The 26,153-nt window shown below is 38.3% G+C and overlaps 1 protein-coding gene across 9 annotated transcripts in view; it reads left to right on the top strand.

Moving 5' to 3' along the window:
- The window catches only part of LOC128692308 (facilitated trehalose transporter Tret1), a 72,484-nt gene extending 47,424 nt beyond the window's left edge, over positions 1 to 25,060 (top strand). For 7 of the 9 annotated variants that reach the window (XM_053781386.2, XM_053781387.2, XM_053781390.2 and 4 more), the window contains exons 7-10: positions 14,937 to 15,087; positions 15,998 to 16,141; positions 20,246 to 20,349; positions 24,635 to 25,060. In XM_053781386.2, coding sequence (XP_053637361.1) covers positions 14,937 to 15,087; positions 15,998 to 16,141; positions 20,246 to 20,349; positions 24,635 to 24,778 — 543 coding nt within the window. In that variant the 3' untranslated portion in view covers positions 24,779 to 25,060. Of the gene's footprint in view, positions 1 to 14,936; positions 15,088 to 15,997; positions 16,142 to 20,245; positions 20,350 to 24,309; positions 24,575 to 24,634 lie in introns of those variants that run through there. The other 2 variants (XM_053781392.2, XM_053781393.1) reach the window with 2 other exon arrangements.
- The last annotated feature ends 1,093 nt before the right edge of the window (positions 25,061 to 26,153 follow it).

Here is a 26,153-nt window from a genome sequence, read left to right as displayed (position 1 = left end):
CTAAAATGCCGGGAGCAAGGGGCTAGTAACCCCTTCTCCCGTATAAATTACTAAATTTAAGAGAAACTTTTGTTTTTCTTTTTGGGCCACCCTGCCTTGGTGGGATACGGCTGGTGTGTTGAAAGAAAGAAAATACTCTGCTCTTCTTATAACACTTCTGCTTTGTAAAAACTTCTCATAAGCTACCTTTTTCTCTTTTATCACATCCTTTACTTCATCATTCCACCAATCACTCCTCTTTCCTCCTGCACCCACCCTCCTATAACCACAAACTTTTGCCCCATGTTCTAATACTGCATTTTTAAAACTATTCCAAACCTCTTCAACCCCCCCCCCCCCCCACTACTCATAATTGCACTAGCCCACCTTTCAGCCAATAGTTGCTTTTATCTCACCCAAACTTCCTCCTCCCTTAGTTTATACACTTTCACCTCTCTCTTACTTGTTGTTGCCATTTTCCTCTTGTTCCATCTACCTCTTACTCTAACTGTAGCTACAACTAAATAATGATCCGATATATCAGCTGCCCCTCTATAAACATGTACATCCTGGAGCCTACCCATCAACCTTTCATCCACCAATACATAATCTAACAAACTACTTTCATTACATTCTATATCATACCTTGTAAATTTATTTATCCTCTTTTTCATAAAATATGTATTACTTATTACCAAACCTCTTTCTACTCATAGCTCAATTAAAGGCTCCCCATTTTCATTTACCCCTGGCACCCCAAATTTACCTACTACTCCCTCCACTAATTATCTCCTTTAATTTATAAGCTTTCACTTCTCTCTTACTGATCTCCAGCATGGGTAAAAAAACTTTGGGCACGTTTTGTTACACTTGCTTCCTCTGTTCGCCTAGCAGTTAGTAGGTACCTCTGTGTTAGTTGATTGTTGTTGGTTGTATCGCAGGGAATGGTAGAATGCCTTAGATAGGGCTGTGCTTTGAAATGAGCTGAGGTCAGGTAACAACTCTTAGCCTGTAAAATTGATGCGTAAAAAGAAAAATAAGTTGGTAGCACTGTGTACTTGCATAAATGCAAAATCTGTGAGCATCTGGGCAAGTCACTTAGGACTGGGGCTCAGCTTTCCACAATGAATCTGTCAGTGATTTGTGATCATGCTTAAGTAGAGGACCATCCATTCATTCAGATGCCAGAGTACTGACTTCTGCCCTCATACAGGCTTGATCTTATAGTCTCTGATTTGCCTTGTATATTGAGGATGAGACCACAGTTGCAACACCTGTAGCACTTCAACTGTATGCAATCTAATATTATTATAATCAAAACCAAGTGCTAACCCACAAGGGTCATACAGCATCACAGTCTTATAGCTTTCTTTCTTTCAACACACCGGCCGTATCCCACCGAGGCGGGGTGGCCCAAAAGGAAAAACGAAAGTTTCTCCTTTCAAATTTAGTAATATATACAGGAGAAGGGGTTACTAGCCCCTTGCTCCCAGCATTTTAGTCGCCTCTTACGACACGCATGGCTTACGGAGGAAGAATTCTGTTCCACTTCCCCATGGAGGAGTCTAATAGCTATACTCATTAAATTTTACTTTGTTGTACAATGTAAGATGACATACTGCATTTGTCTAAAATATTTTTCATTATTTTCAATAAAAATTAATTGCTTCAAGCATCTCTTTATTTTAAATACAGATTTATTAATGTAACAAAAATAGTTGTTTGTAGCTTATTTGAACAATGTTTTACATTATATCTGATCTTCATTGCTTTCATGCTTGAATTTTGATACGAACACATCTTATACTCACACTTTGTAAGGCTAAACCACCTGATCCATACAGTGTTTTGTCTTTTTATAGCCCTGATAATGAATAAAGAATAAAGATTTTATTTCTTTGCAAAGTTTACAGTGTGTAATTACAATTTTGGTTTGTTAAGTACAAAGAAAATCACCATCATGCTGGGGCATTTTGGGCAGACTACTCCTAGTACAGGGGTGGGCAAACTTCTGGAGCCATCATCTGGGAGCTGTACTTGTCTGATAATGCTTGTGTAACAACTCGTTTCAACAGAGGAAAATGAGCAGAGTTTTGCTCATTCTGCTGCATATACGTAAATATATGACTTGATCTTGGCAGACCGCACGAAAACCTTTGGCCCGCAGCGGGCCGCAGTTTGCCCACCCCTGTCCTAGTACATAATAACTACTTAAATCTAGACAAGGTAAGTGGTTAACTTTTATTAAAATCTTTATTGAATCTTAATACTAATGTGAGGTAGTCAAGGTGGAGGTTTATAAGAATAATATTCTTGAAGTTTCACATAATAAAAACAGTATTACAATTAATGGTTCAAGCAGTAATATTTCATGGATTGGCAGATGTTTAATAGACTTGAGGTCACATAATATAATATAATAACTGATTAGAAGTTGTATTGGTTGATTTGGTTACTATTGAGAGATTTTTAAGCAAAGTCCTAAATTTATAAATAGTCAGGGGATCCTTTACCGGTTCAGGTAGTGAATTCTAGATCTTCGGGCCCTTTATGTGCATTGCATTTTTCCATAGTGTGAGACTGACATGAGGGATGTTGAAGAGTGCCTTGTATTGTGACTGTGCGTTCTGTTGTAGCTATCAAGGAGAAGTTTAAGTTCAATGCTCTGTGTATGTAGTAGGCACAATAATTCAAGTGTATGTCTGGTATATTTAGCAAGTTCAGGCTTTTGAAAAGTGGTGGGGTGTGCTGTCTAGTACAGAAGCTGGTAATCATCTGCACAGCAGCTTTTTGTTGGGTTATTAAAGGTTTAAGGTGGTTGACTGTAGTTGATCGCCAGGCACAAATACAGTACCACAGGTGAGGTATAGGGTAAGGAGTGTCGTTTGGGGTACATAGTATTGTATCTTGGAAAGGATGCCTATGGATATGGAAATTTTCTTGGATATATGCTGGATGTGGAAATGAAATTTAAGATTACAGTCAAGGAGAAGACCTAGAAATTTACCCTCGGTGTGTCTTGAAATAGGGGAACCATTTATTGATATATGAAGTTGGATATTTAAGGCTCTGCTTCCAAACAGAATGAACAGGGCTGGATTACTGCATAGGCAAACTAGGCATTTGCCTAGGGCCCTGCGCATTTGGGGGCCCCTCGGTCCAAGGGGTTCAGGGGCTCATCCAAGACTGCGCACATGGTGCAAGTGCAAAGGGGTCCCTACCTAAAAAGTTCAAGTGTTTGGAGAGTAAAATTGATTTTTAAAAATTAATCAAAACAAAAATAAATAATGAAATAAAATAAAATAAAAATAAATAAACCTAACCATAGATGGCAACACTCAACACGCCTTTGTTTACATCAGAACAGCTGTGTTTTCCCGCTAATGGGTGAGTATGGGAGATTCCTCTCCAATTTTCTGTAGTAATTACATGTTATCTAGACTTGTACTGTGACAAATTAACTGAAGTGTTGTTGATAGACATTGATGTGTATGGATAAATGTTTGTTTTCGCCTCTAAATGTTAAGGGAGGTACCTGATGGGGTTACTTGACCAGTAAAGACGTATGGACCAGTAAAGACGCATTTTTTGGTAAAAATACTATAAAGAAAAACCAAAAAACGCAAACTGACTTCCGTTTGTAGGTTTTAAAAGCACTTTGTCCTGTCTTTAAGTCTTTATCATTTCAATAACAGATCTCAATTGATTGATGTTCTACATCACTTCCGTCGCAAGTGCTTAGTTTTCAAGTTGCGACGGAAGTGATGTAGAACGTCAATTAATTTACTACATATTTCCCCAGAAACATATAAGCCACATCAGAAAATCGTTGGTTGGGTGAAACTGAAAATTGTCCCTGCATTCTTTAATTCTCATGTCCTTATCTATGGAGGTAGGCCATATATCATGCAAAACATAATGATTAGTTTAGTTATGAAAATGGTAATATAAATACAATTGTGCATTGTTCTTGGACTCGGTATGATTTCTGTTTACGTAAATTGGAGATCAAGGAGGATGAATTAGTAAAATATTCGTAGCCCAAATCACTAACCTAATCTATGGTAGAAGTTCTGTATATGACTCCTTTCTGGTAACGTTTTGAATTTTTAGATGCGCAGCCAGAGGAAAGGGGGCTACAAGGGCCATATCCCCCCAATTGACAGAAAAAAGTTTTTAATAATAATTAAAAAATTAATAATAATTGATAATGAAGAATTTGTATTTGCATGCTTACAGACAGTGATACATCCTCATTATGGCATCTCGTGAACATGATGTTGGACGTTCTTATGCGAGTGGGTCACAGAAAAGAAAAAGAAAATTCAAGAAGAACAGAAAAAGAAAGATGTAGGAAGCTGCAGAAAGATCACAGACATGCTCACGAAAACAGTTTCTGATGTTACCAGTACAATTGAATCTGCAGATACGTCAGATCATTCAGGAAGCCCTCCCTCCATTATTTCTCAGCCAGCATCTACTTCTTTTGTGTCTCCTCTCAATGTCTCAACGGACATTTCATCCACAGGATTTGTCTTAAAAGATCCTGCCTCATGGCCAAATGTAATCCCAGATTCTCTACGTAATGCTTTCATTGCAGAAAACTTCAGTCAAACTCTGAACATTGACTTTAGGAAATCAGCAAGGATTTATGATGATGGAAGTCGTCATTGTTTAAAGTCATCTATGTTTTACAGGAAGCTTGCAAATTCAGAAACTGTGAAAAGATCATGGATGGTATACTCTGAAAGCTCAGGAAAAGTGTACTGTTCAGCATGCAAGCTATTTTCTACCAAAGAAAATACCTTCACACAGGGGTTCAATGACTGGAAAAATTCCAAGCGTTTCGAGGAACATGAAAACAGCACCACTCACAGGAACTGCATTTTAACCAGTGCATTTCGTGCACAGAAAAAAGGCTTATTGGATTCTCATTTGGAAAATCAAACTGAAAAAGAGCGCACTTATTGGAGAAAAGTTTTAGAAAGAGTTGTTGCTGTTGTAAAATTCTTATCTCTAAGAGGACTTGCTTTCCGTGGAGAAAATGAGGTTTTTGGTTCGGAAAACAATGGCAATTTCCTAGGGATCATAGAACTGTTAGCACAATTCGATCCATTCTTAGCAAATCATGTGTCACGCCTTGGGAATGCAGGAAGAGGCACTGTATCTTACATGTCATCTACTATATGCAATGAATTTATTGAACTGATGACTAAGAAGGTCCTCAATAACATCATAACAGCTGTGAAAACTGCAAAATACTTTGCAATAAGTGTAGATTCAACACTAGATATTTCACATACAGATCAATTGACATTCATTGTTCGCTTTGTCGACTCCAGTGGTAAGCCTGTAGAGCGCTTTATAAAATTCATTCCTCTTTCAGGCCATGATGGAGAAACAATGATGAATGTAGTACTGGATACTCTGCTTGAACATGATCTCTCTATTATGGATTGCCGTGGCCAGAGCTACAATGCAAGTAACGTGTCGGGTAAATATCAAGCAAATCAAGTATCAAGCAAATCAACCCACTTGCTGAATATGTGCCCTGCTCAGCACATTCTCTTAATCTTCTTGGGTCATGTGCTGCGGAGTGTTGTGTCGCTGCAGTTTCATTTTTTGGACTTTTACAAGCACTCTTTAATTTTTTCTCTGCTTCAACGCATCGGTGGAGTATACTCAAGTCAACCATTCATGGAGATGTCATCAAATCATTATCAACAACAAGGTGGTCAGCGCAGCATGATGCAACACATGCTTTGAAAGACAGCTTTGCTGAAATACGTTCTGCTTTGATCCAAATAGCAGAGGATGAAGACCAGACAGCAACTACAAGAAGCGAAGCAGCCAGCTTAGCATCAAAATTGGAAGATTTTGAATTGGCCTTACTCTGTGTGCTTTGGGACTGTATACTGGAACGGTTAAATGCCACGAACAAGACACTTCAGAAAATTGAAATTGAAATGGCTACTTGTGCTAACCTCTATGCAGGCTTAGTGGAATTTGTAAGCTCACTTCACAGTGATGAAGCTTTTGAAATGTTTGAAGAGAAAGCTAAACTGCTGGTGAAAGACGACAGTTAACGGGCTGATCATCAGCGGTCAAGGAAGAGGAAACGCAATTTTGAAGAGCCAGACAATGAAATTGTGTTGCTACCAAGGCAGAAATGTAAGACAGCTACATACTTCGTCATTCTGGATTCACTGATTACAGAATTGGTGAAAAGAAAAGAAATCTACCAGAATCTCAATGACAAGTTTGGATTTCTGTTCAAAATTACTACTATGCCAGATGCAGAATTGAGAGAAGCTGCATTGAAGTTGCAGCAACACCTTTCAGCAGATGTTCAGGACACATTTGTTGAAGAAATAGTTCATTTTTCTGGGTATATGAATCAGATTAAAGCTCCACCTGAAAAATATGTGCCCTCAGCTGCTTTGAAACATTTAAGAAATGCAGGTATCTCAGAAACCTTCCCTAATGTTGACATAGTGTATCGCCTTTACCTAACACTTCCAGCTACTAACTGTGAAGGAGAACGTTCATTTTCTGTTTTGAAAAGAGTGAAAAACCAGCTCCGTTCAACAATGAGCCAAGACAAATTGTGTAACCTAGCCTTGTTGACCATTGAGTCTGATCTAACAAGAAATATTGATTTTCAGAATATAATTGATGATTTTGCCAATATGAAATCCAGAAAAAAGTTTATTTAAGAAGTGCCTGTAAATATAAACAATTCTTTACTTTCTTGAGTTTATATGATTTGATAGTCTTATGCATGATGCAATGATAACAATAATGGTCAGTGATTTATAAAGGGAATAATAGTGCTGTAGTGGTTATGCTGAATATAATAGGTACATGATGTCACTACTTTAATAGCCTAATCTAGTAATACTATGCAGTTAGGAAACAGCCCACTGGGAAGAGATACTTCATCTCTACAGAACATGACCTTAAAACATTCCTAAGTGAGGCTGGACTAACAGAATCAGAGTAAAGTGCAGATAATACCCACAGTCCACCGTTAGTGTTATATTCCCATAAATTTGTGCCTCCCTAAAATTCTAATACCCCAACTACTTTTGATTGTCATTGTTGTATTCAACGACCATTCTACCTCATAGTCTTAATTGTGTTTAATATCTACAGAATCTATCTCCTTTTTTACAACTTACCGCATCACTGTTCCATCTTATTTTATTATAAACTAACCATAACTTGTCCTCAATAATTCTACCTCACTTTAAGAAATACTCAATTGCCCAATTTTATTCTAAAATCCCTATTATTGCCCAATTTTGCTTTAAACTATATTGATCAAACTTATTGTAAACTTCTTTTATTGACCATTTTTATTCTATACTTTTTTAAACTAGTATTTTCAACTACAACTTTTATATTATCCTGTCTACCATCTTACTAGCATATTATAACCAGGTCATTGCCATTTTTATTTTTATCATTTTTTTTTTATTATTCTTTTGCTACCTTAACTTGTGTATTTTATCCTGTCAATTTAAATCTAGTTATACTCTAATTCTTGTAAACAACTTATGTAAGACCTTAGTGCAATTACAATTGAGAGTCTTGTGCCTTTTTTATATTATTAGATTAAACTCAGTTGTACTATAGCTCATTGTAGCTCAATACATAGTCAATACCAAATTCATTATATTAGACCATAGTGCAATTACTAGTGAGAGACTGGTGCTATTTTTAATTTGTATTTTTATATTATTAGATTAAACCTAGTTGTACTATAGCTCATTCTAGCTCAAAACATAGACTACACAAAAGTCATTATATTAGACCTTAGTGCAATTACAAGTGAGAGTCTTGTTCTATTTTTAATTTGTATTTTTATATTACTAGTTTATACCTAGTTGTACTTTAGTTCATTCCAGCACAACACATAGACAACATCAACTTCATTATGTGTAGTAGTGACTATACTCTATATGACCCAAATACTCTAGCTATATACATGTCCAAACTTCCCACCACTACAGATATCAGTACTAGAACTCAACACACAACTCAGGATATAAATAACCATAATTTAAACCTAGAAGATGATTGATCACATTGACCCTGATCTAAACCTCCATAATCTGACACCCAATCAAAACCTATTGGAAAGTAACTGCCTTTATTACACAGCATCACAAGCCAGCACTATCCTAAACAATGCTAAAAGTCTATCAGTACTTAACTACAACATCAGGTCCTTAAGCAAACACTATGATGACCTCCTGGCACTCCTTGAATCACTAAAGACACCCTTCTCCTGCATTATTCTTACTGAGACCTGGCTTAAGCAGGACACAATAGATATCTACCCTCTACCAGGATACACAGCAATTCACAACTGCAGACCAAACCAAGTTGGGAGTGGTATTGCAATCTATTACTCTAACCAATTATCTTGTATTAGCACCACTTGCTTTAGTGATGAATATGGGGAATACATTTTTGCTAATTTTACTGTAGAAAACCTTAAGACACCTATAACAATCGGTGCCATTTACCGGATACCTCACACAAACATCCCAAATTTCAGTGAGAAATTTAAGTCACTAATAACAAACAGACAGATGAATAAGCACCACCTTCTCTTAGCTGGAGACTTCAACATCAACCTTGGCTTACTAGATGATCAGCCTGTAACTGATTTCATCAACAATATGAACAACACACTTCTCATACCAACAATAACTAAACCAACCAGGCTCACTGAGACAAGTGCAACCATAATAGACCACATATGGACCAATATACTAGCCCCCCTTAAATCAGGGATAATCACAGATAGCACTACAGATCACTACCCTACCTTCTTCCTGACAAACATTAGTAAACCACCACTTGAATACAACAAAGTCTCATTTAGACCCCATGACGAGGCCTTAATAAGGAAGTTCACAGCTGACCTAGAGACTGTTGACTGGCCTACAGAATTCTCCAAGGCCAATGGTATTGATGACTGGACAGACATTTTTCTTAACAAATTACTTAGACTATACAACAAACACTGGCCTATAAAAACGAAACAGATCACAAACAAACGGCTTGGTTGCCCATGGCTAACCAGCACCATTCTGAAATCCATTGACAAGAAACACCAATATGAAAAGCAATATAGACAGGGCTTAATACACAAAGATATTCTTAAACACTATTCATCAGTTCTCACCAAAGTAATAAAGAAAGCCAAACAACTACAATGGACCCCCGGTTAACGATATTTTTTCACTTCAGAAGTATGTTCAGGTGCCAGTACTGACCGAATTTGTTCCCATAAGGAATATTGTGAAGTAGATTAGTCCATTTCAGACCACCAAACATAAACGTACAAACGCATTTACATAAATACACTTACATAATTGGTCGCATTCGGAGGTGATCGTTATGCGGGGGTCCACTGTATACTACTCCAGTAGATTCACAGACACTAGAGGAGATATAAAAAAGACCTGGAAAACACTCTCTCAGATTCTAGGGACCCACAAACTGAAAAAAACAAGAATATTGTCCTAACTAAACCTAATGAAACACCACTACATCCCACTGACACAGCTAACAAGATAAACGACTTCTTCTCAACCATAGGATCTAATCTCGCCAATAAAATCCCACATACCAATGCCAATGCCGGGGACTACCTAGATGGGAATTTCCCAAATTCCTTCTATCTTGCACTAACTGAGCTGACGGAAGTCACCGAGATTATAAAGTCACTTAAAAATAACTCAGGGAATCTGTCTCATGTCCCACCATTACTGTACAAGCGAGCGGCCCATATCCTTTCGCATGCTATTTCATTACTTTTTAACAAGTCACTAGAAACTAGCACCTTCCCGAAACTACTCAAGATGGCAAGGGTTACACCAATACATAAAGGTGGTGACCCTACAGACTTAAACAACTATAGGCCAATATCAAACTTACCATTGCTATCCAAAATCTTTGAGAAACTCATGCACAGGAGACTATATTCATTTATAACGGCACAAAACATACTCAACCCCTGCCAATTTGGATTCAGGAAAAATAAAAGCACTAATGATGCAATCATAAAAATGCTAGATCTGCTTTACACAGCATTGGAAAATAGGGAATATCCACTAGGAATTTTTATTGACCTAAGAAAAGCTTTTGACACAGTAGACCACGACATCCTACTCCACAAACTTGACCATTATGGTATAAGAGGCCATGCGCTTGCTTATTTCAAATCTTACCTTACTAATAGGTATCAGTATGTCACCATTAAAGACACAGCATCAACAACACGGCCACTTGATACTGGAGTTCCGCAGGGAAGTGTCCTTGGTCCCCTGCTCTTCCTCATATACATCAATGATCTTCCAAACGTATCCCAACACCTGAAACCCATTCTCTTTGCTGACGACATGACTTATGTCATCTCTCACCCTAATCTTGCCACCCTCAACACCATTGTTAACGAGGAGCTGATCAAAATATCGACTTGGATGACAGCCAATAAACTTACGCTTAACACTGACAAAACCTACTATATTATGTTTGGTAGCAGAGCAGGAGATGCACAAATTAACATTAAGATTGACAACACTCTAATTACCAGACATAATGAGGGCAAATTCCTAGGCCTATACCTTGACAACAACCTGAATTTCAGCACCCATATCCAACACATAACCAAAAAAGTATCCAAAACGGTTGGGATCCTCTCCAAGATACGATACTACGTGCCGCAAAATGCCCTTCTCACACTATACCACTCACTTATTTATCCATACCTCACCTATGCTATTTGTGCTTGGGGATCAACTGCAGCAACACACCTAAAGCCAATAATAACTCAACAAAAAGCTGTAGTAAGAATAATCACTAAATCCCATCCCTGGCAACACACCCCCCCACTCTTCATAGATCTAAACTTACTCCCTGTTCAGTATATCCACACTTACTACTGTGCAATCTACATCTACAGGACCTTAAACTCCAATATCAACCTTGACCTAAAATGCTTTCTTGATAGTTGTGACAGAACCCACAGGCATAACACCAGACACAAACATCTCTACGACATTCCCCGTGTCCGACTAAACCTTTACAAAAATTCAACGTATGTCAAAGGCCCTAAAATCTGGAACACCCTACCTGAGAACTCTAGAACTGCAGACACATTCATCACCTTCAAAACTACCATTAGAAAACATCTTATCTCCCTGATACACCCCATGAACTAACTACACGAATACCACCTGGTGGTTCACACTTACACTCACCCATTTGACCATAAACAGAAATATTAATCTCAATCTTAAGATAATGAATCCTGTGATACTCCAATACTGAAACTATGTACTGTGCCAAAACAAAAGCATTCACATTGCTAAACTCACAAACTAGTATTTAGTCACTTAGTCATAATACCAACTTACCTCATAATTTGTAATATTTTAAAATTAAGAATAAACTAAGTCTGCCCGAAATGCCTAGCCATGCTAGGTGTTCTAGTGGTACACTCTGTAATCATTATTTTACTACATGTAAACCACACAATAACCAAATTCTGTAAACTCAGCATTGTAATCCTTATAGAGAATAAACTTCGAATTTGAATTTAAATTTGAAAATGCATGATTTAACAAGATAGTTATAATGGCTGTTGGTAAATGGTTTTGGTTGTCTTGATGTACTTTCCCTATTAAATTTGATCTAAATAGCCAGAATGTATTTAATTAGACCTTAAACAGGCTCACACCGCCCCCCCCCCCACCCCCAAGCTGGAAGGAGTCTCTTCGCTTACCCGTAACTCAAAGGGGCCCCGCCAATCTGAATAGCCTAGGGCCCGGAGACTTCTTAATCCAGTCCTGAGAATGAAGTATGTTTTGTCTATGTTGAGAGTGAGTTTATTGGTCATTATCCAAGTACAGTGGACCCCCGCTTAACGATCACCTCCCAATGCGACCAATTATGTAAGTGTATTTGTGTAAGTGCGTTTGTACGTGTATGTTTGGGGGTCTGAAATGGACTAATCTACTTCACAATATTCCTTATGGGAACAAATTCGGTCAGTACTGGCACCTGAACATACTTCTGGAATGAAAAAATATCGTTAACCGGGGATCCACTGTATGTAATTTTAGCAGCTCATTGATTTACAGTGCTGCTCAGTATAGCTGGGTTTGAGTGGGAGTAGACATAAGTAGTGTCATCTGCAAATAGAACTGGTTTAAGGAGTTGGGATGCATTGGAGAGATCATTATTGTAGATGAGAAAGAGGAGTGGGCCTAGGACACTACCCTGGGGCACTCTGACAGCTACAGGCTGGATAGCAGAGTTGACTCCACTTGCAAACACATACTGGTGTCTATCGTTAAGATAAGATTTCAGTTAATCGAAGGAATGTCCTTTGATGCCATATTGATTTAGTTTTAGGTGCAGGAGATTGTAGTCCACTGTATCAAATGCTTTTGTAGGTCAATGAAGAACCCCAGAGGATATTCATATTTATTGAGGGCTGTATATATTAGTTCAAGCATTTGTATAATAGCATCATTCATACTTTTTATTGGTCTAAACCCAAACTGGCAGGGGGTTAAATATGTTGTTGGATGTATGGTAGGAATAAAATTGCTTGTGTATTATTTTTTTTTAATATTTTAGAAAGTAAGGGCAAGTTTGATATAGGTCTATAGTTGTTCAGTTCAGTTGGATCACCTTCTTTGAGGATTGGAGTAACCCTTGTTGTCTTGAATATGGATGGGAAGGTTGAGCACTCTACAGATATGTTAAAAAGTGTTGCAATGGTGGGTGACAGCTTATGAGCAGCTTTTTTATATATGAATGGTGGCAAATTATCTAGATCTCCTGCTTTGTTTTTTAATGATTTAACAATGAGTGAGACTTCACTAGAATTAGTTGGAGCTAGATATAGAGTACAGTGGACCCCCGCTTAACGATCACCTCCCAATGCGACCAATTATGTAAGTGTATTTATGTAAGTGCGTTTGTACGTGTATGTTTGGGGGTCTGAAATGGACTAATCTACTTCACAATATTCCTCATGGGAACAAATTCGGTCAGTACTGGCACCTGAACATACTTCTGGAATGAAAAAATATCGTTAACCGGGGGTCCACTGTATTTGGGTAGTTGCCAGTGAGGTAGTCTTTTGGCTGGGTATTTGAACTAGGAATTTTGCTTGCCAGCTTTGATCCTACAGTAGAGAAGAAGACATTAAATTTGTTGGCCATGTCTATAGGCTGTATGTGAGGTTCATCTGGTTTAGTTAAGTTTATCTCTCTGTTTCTAGACAGTTTTCTAGAGCCCAAAATTTTGGAAAGGGTTTGCCAGATCCTCTTCATATCACATCTTATTTCAGTAAATCTATTTTTGTAATACATTTTTACTAATGGATTTGAGGATACTATTTGTTAGCCATGGGCTGTTTAGTCTCTTTGTTGTGATCTGCTTTGTTTTGATTGGACAATGCATGTTATAGAGGCTTTGGGTTTTAGGTAAAAATGTTTTGACATCTTTGTCAGTATTATTGCTGTCAGCTAGCTCTTTCTGCCAACCAATGTCACCTAGTGCTAATATTAAATTATTTATTGATGGCTCATCATGCAGGCAAAATGAGATCTTTCTTGAGTCTTGAGGCAATTTACATAAGTTGGTTATGATAAAGGTGGGGTAGTGGTCTGTAGTGTTGTCTGAGATTTTACCTGCATACAGTGGAGATATGTTGGTCCAGATATGGTCAAGCAATGAGGCACTTGTTTTAAGAGATTCTTGTTGGCTTAGTTATAGAAGGTAGTAACAAGCTAACACTAATCTTGGTGTAACTGTTCCTGACAATTTAAATATTTGTATTTTTTATATACAGCAGACCTAGGTAGTAGGTTGGTAGACAGCAACCACCCAGGGAGGTACTACCGTCCTGCCAAGTGAGTGTAAAACGAAAGCCTGTAATTGTTTTACATGATGGTAGGATTGCTGGTGTCCATTTTTCTGTCTCATGAACATGCAAGATTTCAGGTATGTCTTGCTACTTCTACTTACACTTAGGTAACACTACACATACATGTACAAGCATATATATACACACCCCTCTGGGTTTTCTTCTATTTTGTTTCTAGTTCTTGTTCTTGTTTATTTCTTCTTATCTCCATGGGGAAGTGGAACATAATTCTTCCTCCGTAAGAGGCGACTAAAATGCCGGGAGCAAGGGGCTAGTAACCCCTTCTGCTGTATATATTACTAAATGTAAAAGGAGAAACTTTTGTTTTTCCTTTTGGGCCACCCCGCCTCGGTGGGATACGGCCGGTGTGTTGAAAGAAAGAAATATACAGCAGAACCCCCGTATCCATGGATTCAGTTTCCACAGGCTTCAGTTATCCACGGTTTACTGTGACACAAAAATAACCCTTAATTTTTCTTAATAATGGCCCCCAAAGCATAAAAGTAGTGGTACTGTCAGTTTTTTAAAACTTAAGAGAAGCATGAAGTGATTTAGACTTGTTGTGCATAATTTATCAAATAAACTTTATCATATGTATGTAAAAAAAATGACTTATATATAGGGTTCATTACTATCCATGGTTTTGGGCATCTGCGGTAGGTTTTGGAATGTATCCCCTGCAGATATGGGGGAATTGCTGTATAATACTTAACCCTTAAACTGTCCAAACGTAGATCTATGTTTGCTCACATAGTGCTCCGAATGTAGATCTACATTTTTTTACATGCTTTCTCAAGGAAAAAATCAAGGTCAGAGCACTACACACGCATACGTAGATCTTCGTTTGGACAGTTTAAGGGTTAAAATTTCTTGATATATATTTTTTTTTTTAAGTATTGTCTGATTAGAATGTTCAACAGATTCTACATTCTTTCAGTACAGTAGTTAAGGAAATATTGTTTGATGACAGATTTTATAAAAAAAAGTATTTTGTCAGGATTCTGGGAGCCAGTTATCAGATGACATGAGCACCATAGTAGTGGGAGTCGTGCAGGTTTTAGCAACTGCTGCCTCCACACTACTCATTGACCGTGCTGGGAGGAAGCTCCTCCTCTCCCTCTCTGCTGGTGTTATGTCCTTTTCCATAAGTGAGTACAACGTGCGCACACACACACACACACACATTCTTAGTTATGTGAATGTACAAATTGTTTTATGTTATGTTGTGGTCAGTTTTTTCAAAAAAGTAAACTAGTGTCCAGTTAAAATGCATGAGTATACATGTAGCATTATTTCTGAGTGCTATTCATGTAGCAAATAACATTTAGAAAGGATGGACCCAAATAGAATGACTTTGAGGACATATAAACCTGTAGTGGAAGGAAGATGGGGTAGGGGTCATCCTAGGAAAGATTGGAAGGAGGGGGTTAAGGAGGTTTTGTGTGCAAGGGGCTTGGACTTCCAGCAAGTATGTTAGATAGGAGTGAGTGGAGATAAGTGGTTTTTATGACGATGTGCAGTTGAGGCGTGAACAAAGTAACATGAAGGGATTCAGGGAAACTGGTTAGTTGGACTCAAGTCCTGGAGGTGGGAGGTACATTGCCTGCACTCTGAAGGAGGGGTGGAAATATGTTGCAGTTTTTGAACTAATATTGGCACACCTCTGGCAAAACAGTGATGGAATGATTGATGATGAAAGCAATTCTTTTTTTAAGTTGCCCTGCCTCAGTGGAAAATGGCTAATGTGTTAAAAAAAATTATGTAACAATATTTCATGATTTTATAAAAAAATTTACTCAAATAATTTATCAAGTTAAAATTAGTTGCAAAAGCTATCTTCTACTCTTCTCAATGTTATCTTTTCTTTCACATTTGAATAGCAGTAACCTGTTAATGCCATAATTTGGACATGCTTGTATGACTGGTTCTATATTATATTCTACACTGTACCTTGGTAGGAGACAACAGATGTGGTATAAACTGAAATAATGTGTTAGGAACTATTATTTAAATTTTTGTGATGTAGTAACCTTTGCTTGTCTCTTCCTGTGAATGCAGTTTGCCTAGGTGTGTTTTTCTATGTGAAAACTCATGATGAGGAGTGGGTAGTAAATAATCTGAGCTGGATGCCACTTACCTCCCTCATAGTGTTCATAACTGCTTTCTCCATCGGGTATGGCCCCATCCCTTGGATTATGATGGGTTAGTATAAATAAAAATATTTTTGTTTAATTTTAATTTGAGGAAAGTGCTAAACCTATAGAGGTCATACACCACCTTGGGGATGGGAAGCAATTAGGTTTGATCCATGGGAGGATAATTCAAGTTTCTAGGCTCAAGACCCTCTCACCAGCATCATGGCACCTCTCTTGAGAGAAGTATAGAAAACACAATCCTGTTTATGGATAATTATTACATTCATAGGAATATGCTTAACCTGCAGAGGTGATACAGCACACGGAGAATGGGAAGTAATCAAGTCTGATGTACTGGAGGGAAGGGTAGGGCCAATTCCTTGAGCCAGTAGCCCTTCATGTTGTTTAAAGTAAGACAGGTAATAGATAAGAGCAAAATTGACAATTACATACTTGTAATCATGTAACTGTGTGAAGAGAGTGGTGAGGGAGTGCCAAATGAGAGCAAATGATAGAGTGGGTGAGGCACTCTCAACAAATTTTGCTGAGAATAAGAAAAAAATTTGGAGTGAGATAAATAGGTAAAGAAAGCCTAAGAAACAAAAAGATTTGACAGTTAAAAACAGAATAGGGGAGTTGGAGGTATTGGGAAGATGGCAGGAATATTTTGAGGAGCTGTTAAATGTTGATGAAGAGAGGGAGTCATTAATTTCATGCATTGGTCAGGGAGGTATAACATCTTTTAGGAGTGAAGAAGAGCTGGATGTGAGTGTGGGGGAGGGGGGAGGTGTGTGAGGCATTAGGTAGAATGAAAGGGGGTAAAGCAGCTGGAACTGATAGGATCATGACAGAAATGTTTAAAGTAGCAGGAGATAGTGTTGGAGTGGTTGGTATTTTTGTTTAATAAATGTATGAAAGAGGGGAAGATACCTAAGCATTGGCAGAGAGCATGTATAGTTCCTTTATATAAAGGGAAGGGGGACAAAAGAGATTGTAAAAATTATAGAGGAATTAGTGTACTGAGTATACCAGGAAAAGTGTATGGTAAGGTTATTATTGAAAGAATTAGAGGTAAGACAGAATGTAGGATTGCGGATGAGCAAGGAGGTTTTAGAGTGGGTAGGGGATGTGTAGATCAAGTGTTTAAATTGAAGCATATATGTGAACAGTATTTAGATAAAGGTAGGGAAGTTTTCATTGCATCTATGGATTTAGAAAAGGCATATGATAGAGTGGATAGGGGAGCAATGTGGCAGATGTTGCAAGTACATATATGGAATAGGTAGTAAGTTACTAAATGCTGTAAAGAGTTTTTATGAGGATAGTGAGGCTCAGGTTAGGGTGTGTAGAAGAGAGGGAGATTACTTTCCAGTAAAAGTAGGCCTTAGACAGGGATGTGTAATGTCACCATGGTTGTTTAACATATTTTTAGATGGAGTTGTAAAAGAAGTAAATGCTAGGGTGTTGGGGAGAGGGGTGGGATTAAATTATGGGGAATCGAATACAAAATGGGAGTCGACACATTTACTTTTTGCTGATGATACTGTGCTTTTGAGAGATTCTAAAGAGAAGTTGAAAGGTTAGTGGACAAGTTTGGGAGGGTGTGTAAAGAAAGTTGAAAGTGAACATATATAAGAGTAAGGTGATGAGAGTATCAAACGAGTTAGGTAAAGAAAAATTGGATATCACATTGGAGGGAGTATGGAAGAAGTGAATGCATTCAGATATTTGGGAGTAGATATGTCAGCAGAGGGGTTTATGAAGGACGAAGTTAACCATAGAATTGAAGGAAAAAAGGCGAGTGGTGCATTGAGGTGTCTGTGGAGACAAAAAACATTATTCATGGAGGCAAAGAAGAGAATGTATGAGAGTATAGTGGTACGAACACTTATATGGGTGTGAAGCATGCACTGTGAATGTTGCAGCGAGGAGGAGGCTGAAGGCAGTGGAGATGTTGTGTCTAAGGGCAATGTGTGGTGTAAATATTATGCAGAGAATTCGTAGTGTGGAAATTAGGTGTGGAGTTACAAGTATTATTCAGAGGGCTGTATTACTGTAGTAGGTTTGCTGGTATAATTGCCTGGCCCAGGCCTTTTCCAAGTGGTGGCCCAGCCTTGGCTCCCTGTCAAGGGAGTGTCTCAGACCAGTGTCTGCCATGGGAGGAGGTACAAGTACCTCCTCGTCTTATGGGACTAGCTGTCCCCAGGCCTAGTCCCATTCCCCACCCCCACAGGGCTCAGAGGGCAAAGCTAGGCACCTTGTGCTTCCACACACCCCTCCCACACTGGGCTCGAAGGGTGTGGCAGCTGCATAGCAGCAGACAGTGTCCGGAGGTGCAAAGGCAGCAAGCACTACAGGATCCTTTTGGAGTCGCCCCCAGCTGTGGACACGACATCCAAGCGCTCAGGAGGCTGAAGAACGTCTCTTGCTGTAGGTGTTGCTGCTGCTATTACTTCACTTGTCCGTTGCACTCTGTTCAGAGGGGTTATTGAAGTGGTTTGGTCATTTAGAGAGGATGGAGCAAAATAGAATGACTTGGAGGGTGTTTAAAACTGTAGTGGAGGGGTAGGGGTTGTCCTAGGAAAGGATGGAGGGGGTAAAAGAGGTTTGTGTGCCAGGGACCTGGACATACAGCAGGCATGTGTGTGTGTGTGTGTGTGTGTGTATGTGTGTTAAATAGGAGTAAATGGAGACCAATGGTTTTTGGAACCTGACTAGCTGGGAGTGTGAGCAGGGTAATATTTTGTGAAAGGATTCAGGGAAATCAGTTAGCTGGACTCGAGTCCTGGAGGTGGAAAATACAATGCCTGCACTTTAAAGGAGAGGTTTGGGGTATTAACTGTTTGGAGTAACACCTAAACTGTCATATCTGAGTGCCTCTGCAAAGACAGTGATTATGTGTGAATGATGGTGAAAGTGTTTTTCTTTTTTGGGTTACCCTGCCTTGGTGGGATATGGCCATTTTGTTGAAAGATGTACAGTAGAACCCCCATATCGACTGAGTCAGTATGCACGGTTTCAGTTATCCATGGTTTACTGTGGCCCAAAAATACCTCTTAATTTTGCTTAATAATGGCCCCAAAGCACAAAAGTAGAAAAGCTGGCAGTTCTTCAAAGCCTAAGAGAAGCCGTGAAGTGCTTCCTATCAGTGCAAAATTTATTAAACTTTATAATAGGTATGTATAGGACTTGACTTACATATAGAGTTTGCTACTATCCATGGTTTTGGTATCCATGGCAGGTCCTTGGAACGTATCCCCCGCAGATACACGGTCCTACTTTACACACACATGTACATACCTGCCAGAACCAAGATTCAAACAGTTTCTGACCATGCTAGAAATCCTAATACGTACATGGTACCATGCAGTAGGAAATCTTGGCTTGGAAGTTCAGTGCATGTTTGGGCTTTAATTAAAAAAGAACTACAGTATGCCTATGAACCCAGCTATTTTTGTCCTGTGTGCATTATTTTGTTCATATTTTAATAAATGTATGTAAACCGGGGGTTCTTCAGGACATCTTCAGATTTTTATGTACATTTATGTGATTTGTACATCCTATTGTAAATTTAATGTGCATTAGTTTCATTAAAGCTCTTCTGTATTATTATTACATTCAAGAGGAGAGCCCTAAACCCATAGGGGTCATACAGTGCCAGGAGAATGAGCAGCAATTGAGTTCAGTCCAAGGAAGGGGAAGTCATCTGATTCCTTGGATCAAGAGACCCCACTGGCATCAAGGAATTTTCCTTAAGGGGGCCTTTGCAGTAGACCCATATGCCTTGTTTTTAAGGTTTAGGTAATTACATAGTTAACTAAATAGAGAATACTGGCCCTTGTCAGGGCCATCCTTGCTAATTTTCATTCAAGCATTTAATCTGTTTACAGTGTGGTTCTCTTTCCAGTTCTGAAGATGTGTATGAACACTCAAGAGATTTCCTTCTTTATTTTTCACTGTTTTTATGTGCATATTATATTTAAATAATAATATACTGGAGAAGATATACATACCATAGATTATTTAAAACAGATATACTTTTTTGGTATTTAAAAATTGGCAGCTTTGCTTAAGACAGTTTTCATTTCTGTAATAATTATTATGGTAGGTATGCCATGAGTATACTTCATTGTTAAGTGTATATTGGTTCTGAGCGTTTATTGCTACCCAGGCGAGCTGTTCTACCCCAACGTGAAGGAGGCCGCTGGCAGCCTAGCTACCACTATCAACTGGACCTGTGTCTTCATCGTCACCTTCACTTTTGAACCACTTCAGGTGAAATTACAGTACATTTATCTTAAGGGCTTACAGTACAGTTATTTTTACCATATTTCGCGGCTTATGAGACACTTTTTTTTTTCCATAAAATGTCTCCAAATGCCACCCTGCGTCCTATAAACTGAAGGTCAGTGACAGGAGCTATAAGTTTGGGGTGGGCTGTAGCTCTCCCAATTACGTTCAATGCCGAGCCATTGAAACTAAAACAAGTCTTAAAAGCCACAAAATATGGTAATGAAAACTTAGTGCTAAACCTCCAAGGGTCATACAACACTGCACAGTACAGTTAAACTTCAAAGAAATTAATGATCACGACAATTAGGTTATGGTACACTTGCATACAAACATTTGTAATTTTTTTTACTTCAAAGGACATCTCCAACCAAGGCAAGGTGACCCAAAGAAATACATTCAACATCATTCATTCAATCACTGTCTTGCCAGAAGTATGTTGATATCACAGTTCAGATTACCCTCTTGATTGCAACATTGCCACTCCTCCAGAGTGCAAGCACTACTCTTCCCACCTCCAGGATTCAAGTCCATTTAACTGGCTTCCCCTGAATCCTGTCATGCTATTATGCTCCATCAGCATGTCTGCTAAAAACTGTGTATCTCCATTCATTCTTAACCCTTTCAGTGTCAAGATCCCCTGCTCTCAAACTTTCTCTCAGGGTTGAAGAATTAAAAAAAAATTATTTTATCTTATGAAATTATTAGAGAATCTTTTTCCGAAGGTAATGAAACCAAAAGTATGAAATTTGATGGAAAACTTATGAAGTTATGCTATGCTATCGCAAAGTTAGTGGTTCTTGGTGATATTTGTGCATCAATGATTTCGGCCACTTTGTGCTCTATTTTTGACAGTTCCATTGTTCCGGTCCACCAAAGTCATAGTTGTTTCACTAGTATTCCTTCCATTCTATCAGTTGAATACGAGAAACCGGTAATTTGGCCAGTTTCATACAAAATTCAGCAACTGCCAATTTGAGAATAGTCCAGAATAAACAATGTAGACATTCATGGCACTAAAACATTTCCTCTGTTCCTTAGTCACATCTTCAGGCCCCTCTTGAATTTTTATTCACACAAAAAATAGAAGATTTACTGTTGTGCAGACTACTGCATTATTGTAGTAATTGTATAATGTCAGTGCATTCCTAAATGTGTATTAGACTGGCCAGTCGGGCGTGTATTGGAAAAGTGACATCATTTATGTACTCTGGAATATCTGCAGAAATCGAACATTTATGCTACTTTGAGCATTTTTCAAACCACTTTTAGTCCTGAAACTAATCAAAATCATCTCTATTTCTGTAATATATCTTCCATTCTATCAATTGAGACCAAGAAACTGAGAATACAACCATAGAAACCATGTGAAAATACACCCCAAATTCGCTGTTTTAGACCAAAAACACGGTTCCAGTTTTTTTCATTATGTACGGCGTGCTGCAGGATTTTTTTTTTATATGGTGTACATTTACTGCATAGGCCCAGATTTATCACTCATAGCTTACCTGAGCGAGCTGAGCTCATGGTGTCATACTATGGGACCGACACTGGCTTCTAAGCAGTGATGTAACGGGACTGACACCGAAAGGGTTAACACATTCACACAAGCCTACTGGATACTCAAACTACTAACACTCAGAAACCTCCTTTACCCATCTCCCTCTGACCATTCATGGGATGACCCCTACCCACCCTACCTTACACTCCTGATTTATAACACTATGTTTGTCATTACTATCTCTCATTCTTGCTACAGGTTCAGGCTACCTCAACAACCCCTCAAAATTGTACCCTTGGTGACCCCATATCACTTTAATTTCTACAATCCAAATTCTTTGCACAATGTTCATAACACACATTGCTCTCAAACATGACATCTCCACTGCCTCTAGCTTCCCCCTCACTGCATTAAAAACCCATGACTTACACCCATGTAGAAGTATTAGAACCACCATACTCTGGTCCATTCTCTTTTCAGGGATGCTTTGACAGACCACCCACCTTTTTATTTCCCTTCATTCAGTCTCATCTTTCATAGACCCATGTCCACTCCCAAATATCTAACGAGCATCCCCTTCATCCAGTCTGATATTTAATCCATCATTTCCTAGACTTTTTGTTGCCCTCATTGCCTTGCTATTTTTCTATGTTCACTTTCAATTTTTTCTTTTATGTACCCTCCCAAATTCATCCACCAACATTTTGCAGTTTGGCTCTAGAATCTCCCAAGGTATTAATAATATGAAATTAAGCAGTAAACCTGTAAGGGCAAATCCTCAAAAAGAAATGTCATCAGCAAAGAGCAACTGTAATAACTCCCAATTTGTACAAGATCCAACATCCTTTAATGCCACACCTCTTCCCAATGCCCTAGCATTCACTTCTTTATAATCCCATCTATAAATTATGTTAATCATAGTAACATCATACATCCCTACTACATACTTTAACCTGAGCCTCACTCTGCATAAACTTGTAACTGCTTTTATTAACCCTTTGACTGTCGCGGCCGTATACTATATACGTCTTACGAGGTACCGTGTTTGACGTATATATACTCATAAATTCTAGTGGCTTCAAATCAAGCAGGAGAAAGCTGGTAGGCCCACATGTGACAGAATGGGTCTGTGTGCACCATATAAAAAAAATCCTGGAGCACGCAGTGCATAATGAGAAAAAAAAACTCTGACCGTTTTTTTTAATTAAAATGCCGGCTTTGTGGTCTATTTTCGTATAGTATTTATGGTTGTATTCTCGTTTTCTTGGTCTCCTTTGATAGAATGGAAAACATATTATAGAAATGGAGGTGATTTTGATTGATTTTACTATAAAAAGAACCTAGAAATGGAGCTCAAAGTAGGGGAAATGTTTGATTTTTGCCAATGTTCAAAAGTAAACAAATGATGCCATTGTCCAATAAATGTTCAACTAGCCATTCTAATATGCAGTCATGAATGGGTTGATGTTATTTATACAATTATTACAGTATTGCGCTGTATAGCCCTTGTGGCTTAGCGCTTCTTTTTGATTATAATAATAATAATTACAGTATTGCAGTAGTCTGCATAATAGTAAGTCTTCTATTTTTTGTTTGAATAAAAATTCAAAATAGAAAGCAAGAGTAATATCAGAGGGGCCTGGAGACATGACTGATGAGCAAAGAAAATGTTATTTTAGAGCCAGGAATGTCTGCATTGTTCATTCTGGACCTTATTTTGAAATTGTCATATTTTTTAGTTTTCGTGAAATTGGCCAAATTGCAAATTTCTGACCACATTATTAGGTAGTTGAAATCGGTAAATGGGCAGTTTCTTGTACTCATTCGATAGAAAAAATGGAGTTCTAAAGAAATAGCTATGAGTTTGGGCGACTGGAACAATGGAATTAGCCGAAAGTGGGCGAAATTGCCGATTTGTAAACAGCGCCGAGGTCGCTAACTTCGCGAGAGCATAATTCCGTCAGTTTTCCATCAAATTTCGTTTTTTGGTGTCATTACAATCGGGAAAAGATTCTCTATCATTTCATAAGAAAAAATAATTTTTTTTTTTTTTTAAATTTTGCGACACCAGGAGACACCTCAGGATTGGGGGTTGCGACAGTCAAAGGGTTAACCTGCCTATTCCATAGATATGAAAGATCTGCCACATGGCTTCTCTCTCCACTCTATAATATGCCTTTTGTAAATCCACAAATGTGACGCCTCTTTACCCTTAAGTACTGCTCACTTACATGCTTCAATGTAAACACTTATTCTACACATCCTTAACCTTCCCTAAATCCTCTCTGCAATCCTACTTTATCTTACCCATAATTCTACTGTAAACTTTACCTGGTAAACTCCACAGGCTTATTTCTTATAGATTTGTATTGCATGAAATAATCTTACCAGTACAAAATACAGTATATACTACTTCCCTTTCACCCTTGTCTTCCCCTCCCCAGGTCACCCTACCTTAGTGAGAAATGGCTAGTGTTAGAAAAATTGTTAGCCTGCAGTGGAGACGAGTAATTTTTAAAATTTGGCAAGCTCTTAAAGTACGAGCAAGGGAACATCTGGGAATGGCCTCAAGAAAACCAGTTAATAGGTATGGTGCTTGCATTGTAAAGGATGGCTAGAGATGTTGCAGTACCAGCAATCATGATATCAGTGTGCTTTTAAAAGGACAACTAGGGATCAGTAAGTCTGTTTCAGAGAACTGAGTATTTTGATAATGCTAGGTATATAATCATATTTCAATTCTTTAAGCTCAGAATTTAACTTCCTCAGGGTGCCATCCATGACTATGGTGTCTACTGGCTCTTTGGCAGCATTAGCGCTCTCAACTTCATATTTTGTCTGGCGTTTGTTCCAGAGACTAAAGGCAAGACACTACAAGAAACAACTGCCTATTTTGGTGGCCCACCTTCCTAAATTAATTTCATTGGAGGAGCACTAAACCCACAGGGGTCATACAGTACCTGGAGGAATAGGAGGCATTTAGGTTCAGTCCAAGGAAAAGGAGGACAAGCTTAATTTCTTGGGCCAAGAACCCCTCACCATCATCCAGGCACCTCCCTTGAGGGGATTGTACAGTATAGTATATGTGATGTATGTTATCAAAACAAACCACATAAATTAGATAAGGAAAATCTTTAATACATTTTGTAAATGTTTAATGCTTTTTACTTAAACTGAAATAAAAAGTATAACCTCTTTATTATTTTATTTATGGGGAAGTGTTAAACCCACTGGGGTCATACATCACCTGAGGAATGGGAGGTAACCAGATTTAATCCAAGGAAGTGGGGAGGAGGAGGTTAGTTTAAATTCCCATGATCAAGAGCCCTTCACTGGCATCAAGGCACCTTCCCTGACTTAAACCTTGTAATACCACCAGTATAGTATACTACTATGCTTTACTACAAGACAATAAATTTTTAATATCAATCCTACCTTGAAACACTTTCTTGATGGTTGCAACAGAACTCATAGGCATAGTACTAGACACAAAAATCTCAGTGGCATTGGAGATGCCGTGTCTGAGGGCAATGTGTGGCATGAACATAATGCAGAGAATTCAAAGTCTAGAAATTAGGAGGGGGTGCAGGATTACCAAAACTATTATCCAGAGAGCTGAGGAGGGGTTGTTGAGGTGGTTTGGACATGTAGAGACGAAGGAACAAAATAGAATGACTTCGAGAGAGTATAAATCTGTAGTGGATTATTTATTATTATTATTATAATCAAGGGGGAAGCGCTAAACCCGGAGGATTATACAGCAATCTGTAGTGGAGGGAAGGCGGGGTAGAGGTCAGCCTGGGAAAGGTTAGAGGGAGGGGGGTAAAGGAGGTTTCCTGTGCAACTGTAGTGTAAATGCAGTGATGGAGTGAATGATGGTAAAAGTTTTTCTTTTTCAGGCCACCCTACCTTGGTGGGAAATGGCCAATGTGTTAATAAAAAATAAAATAAGGTTGAAATAATTGTAATAGATGTCAATTATTGCATAAAAAGATTGAGTGGCTGAGCCCTCCTGTATTTTAAAAACTATGTAATATTATTCTCATATACAGTAGGGCCCCACTTATACTGCAGGTTAGGTTCCAGGCTACTGCCATAAAGCAGAAATTGCTGTAAAGTGGAACACCCTTTTTTTTCTACTTATAAATGCATATAAATACTAGAAACAAATTTACACTAACATATATTGAGTTAGCAACAGAGATAGGCTCTAAAAAAAAATAAAAAAGTAAAACACACATATAGTACACTCATTACTTACCGTAAAATATTTGTAGCCTTAATCTAG

The sequence above is a fragment of the Cherax quadricarinatus genome, chromosome 53, assembly GCF_038502225.1.
Source record: "Cherax quadricarinatus isolate ZL_2023a chromosome 53, ASM3850222v1, whole genome shotgun sequence".
Lineage (NCBI taxonomy): Eukaryota > Metazoa > Arthropoda > Malacostraca > Decapoda > Parastacidae > Cherax > Cherax quadricarinatus.
The sequence above is the reverse complement of the archived record's forward strand: the minus strand, read 5'-3'. Positions and strand labels throughout refer to the sequence as shown.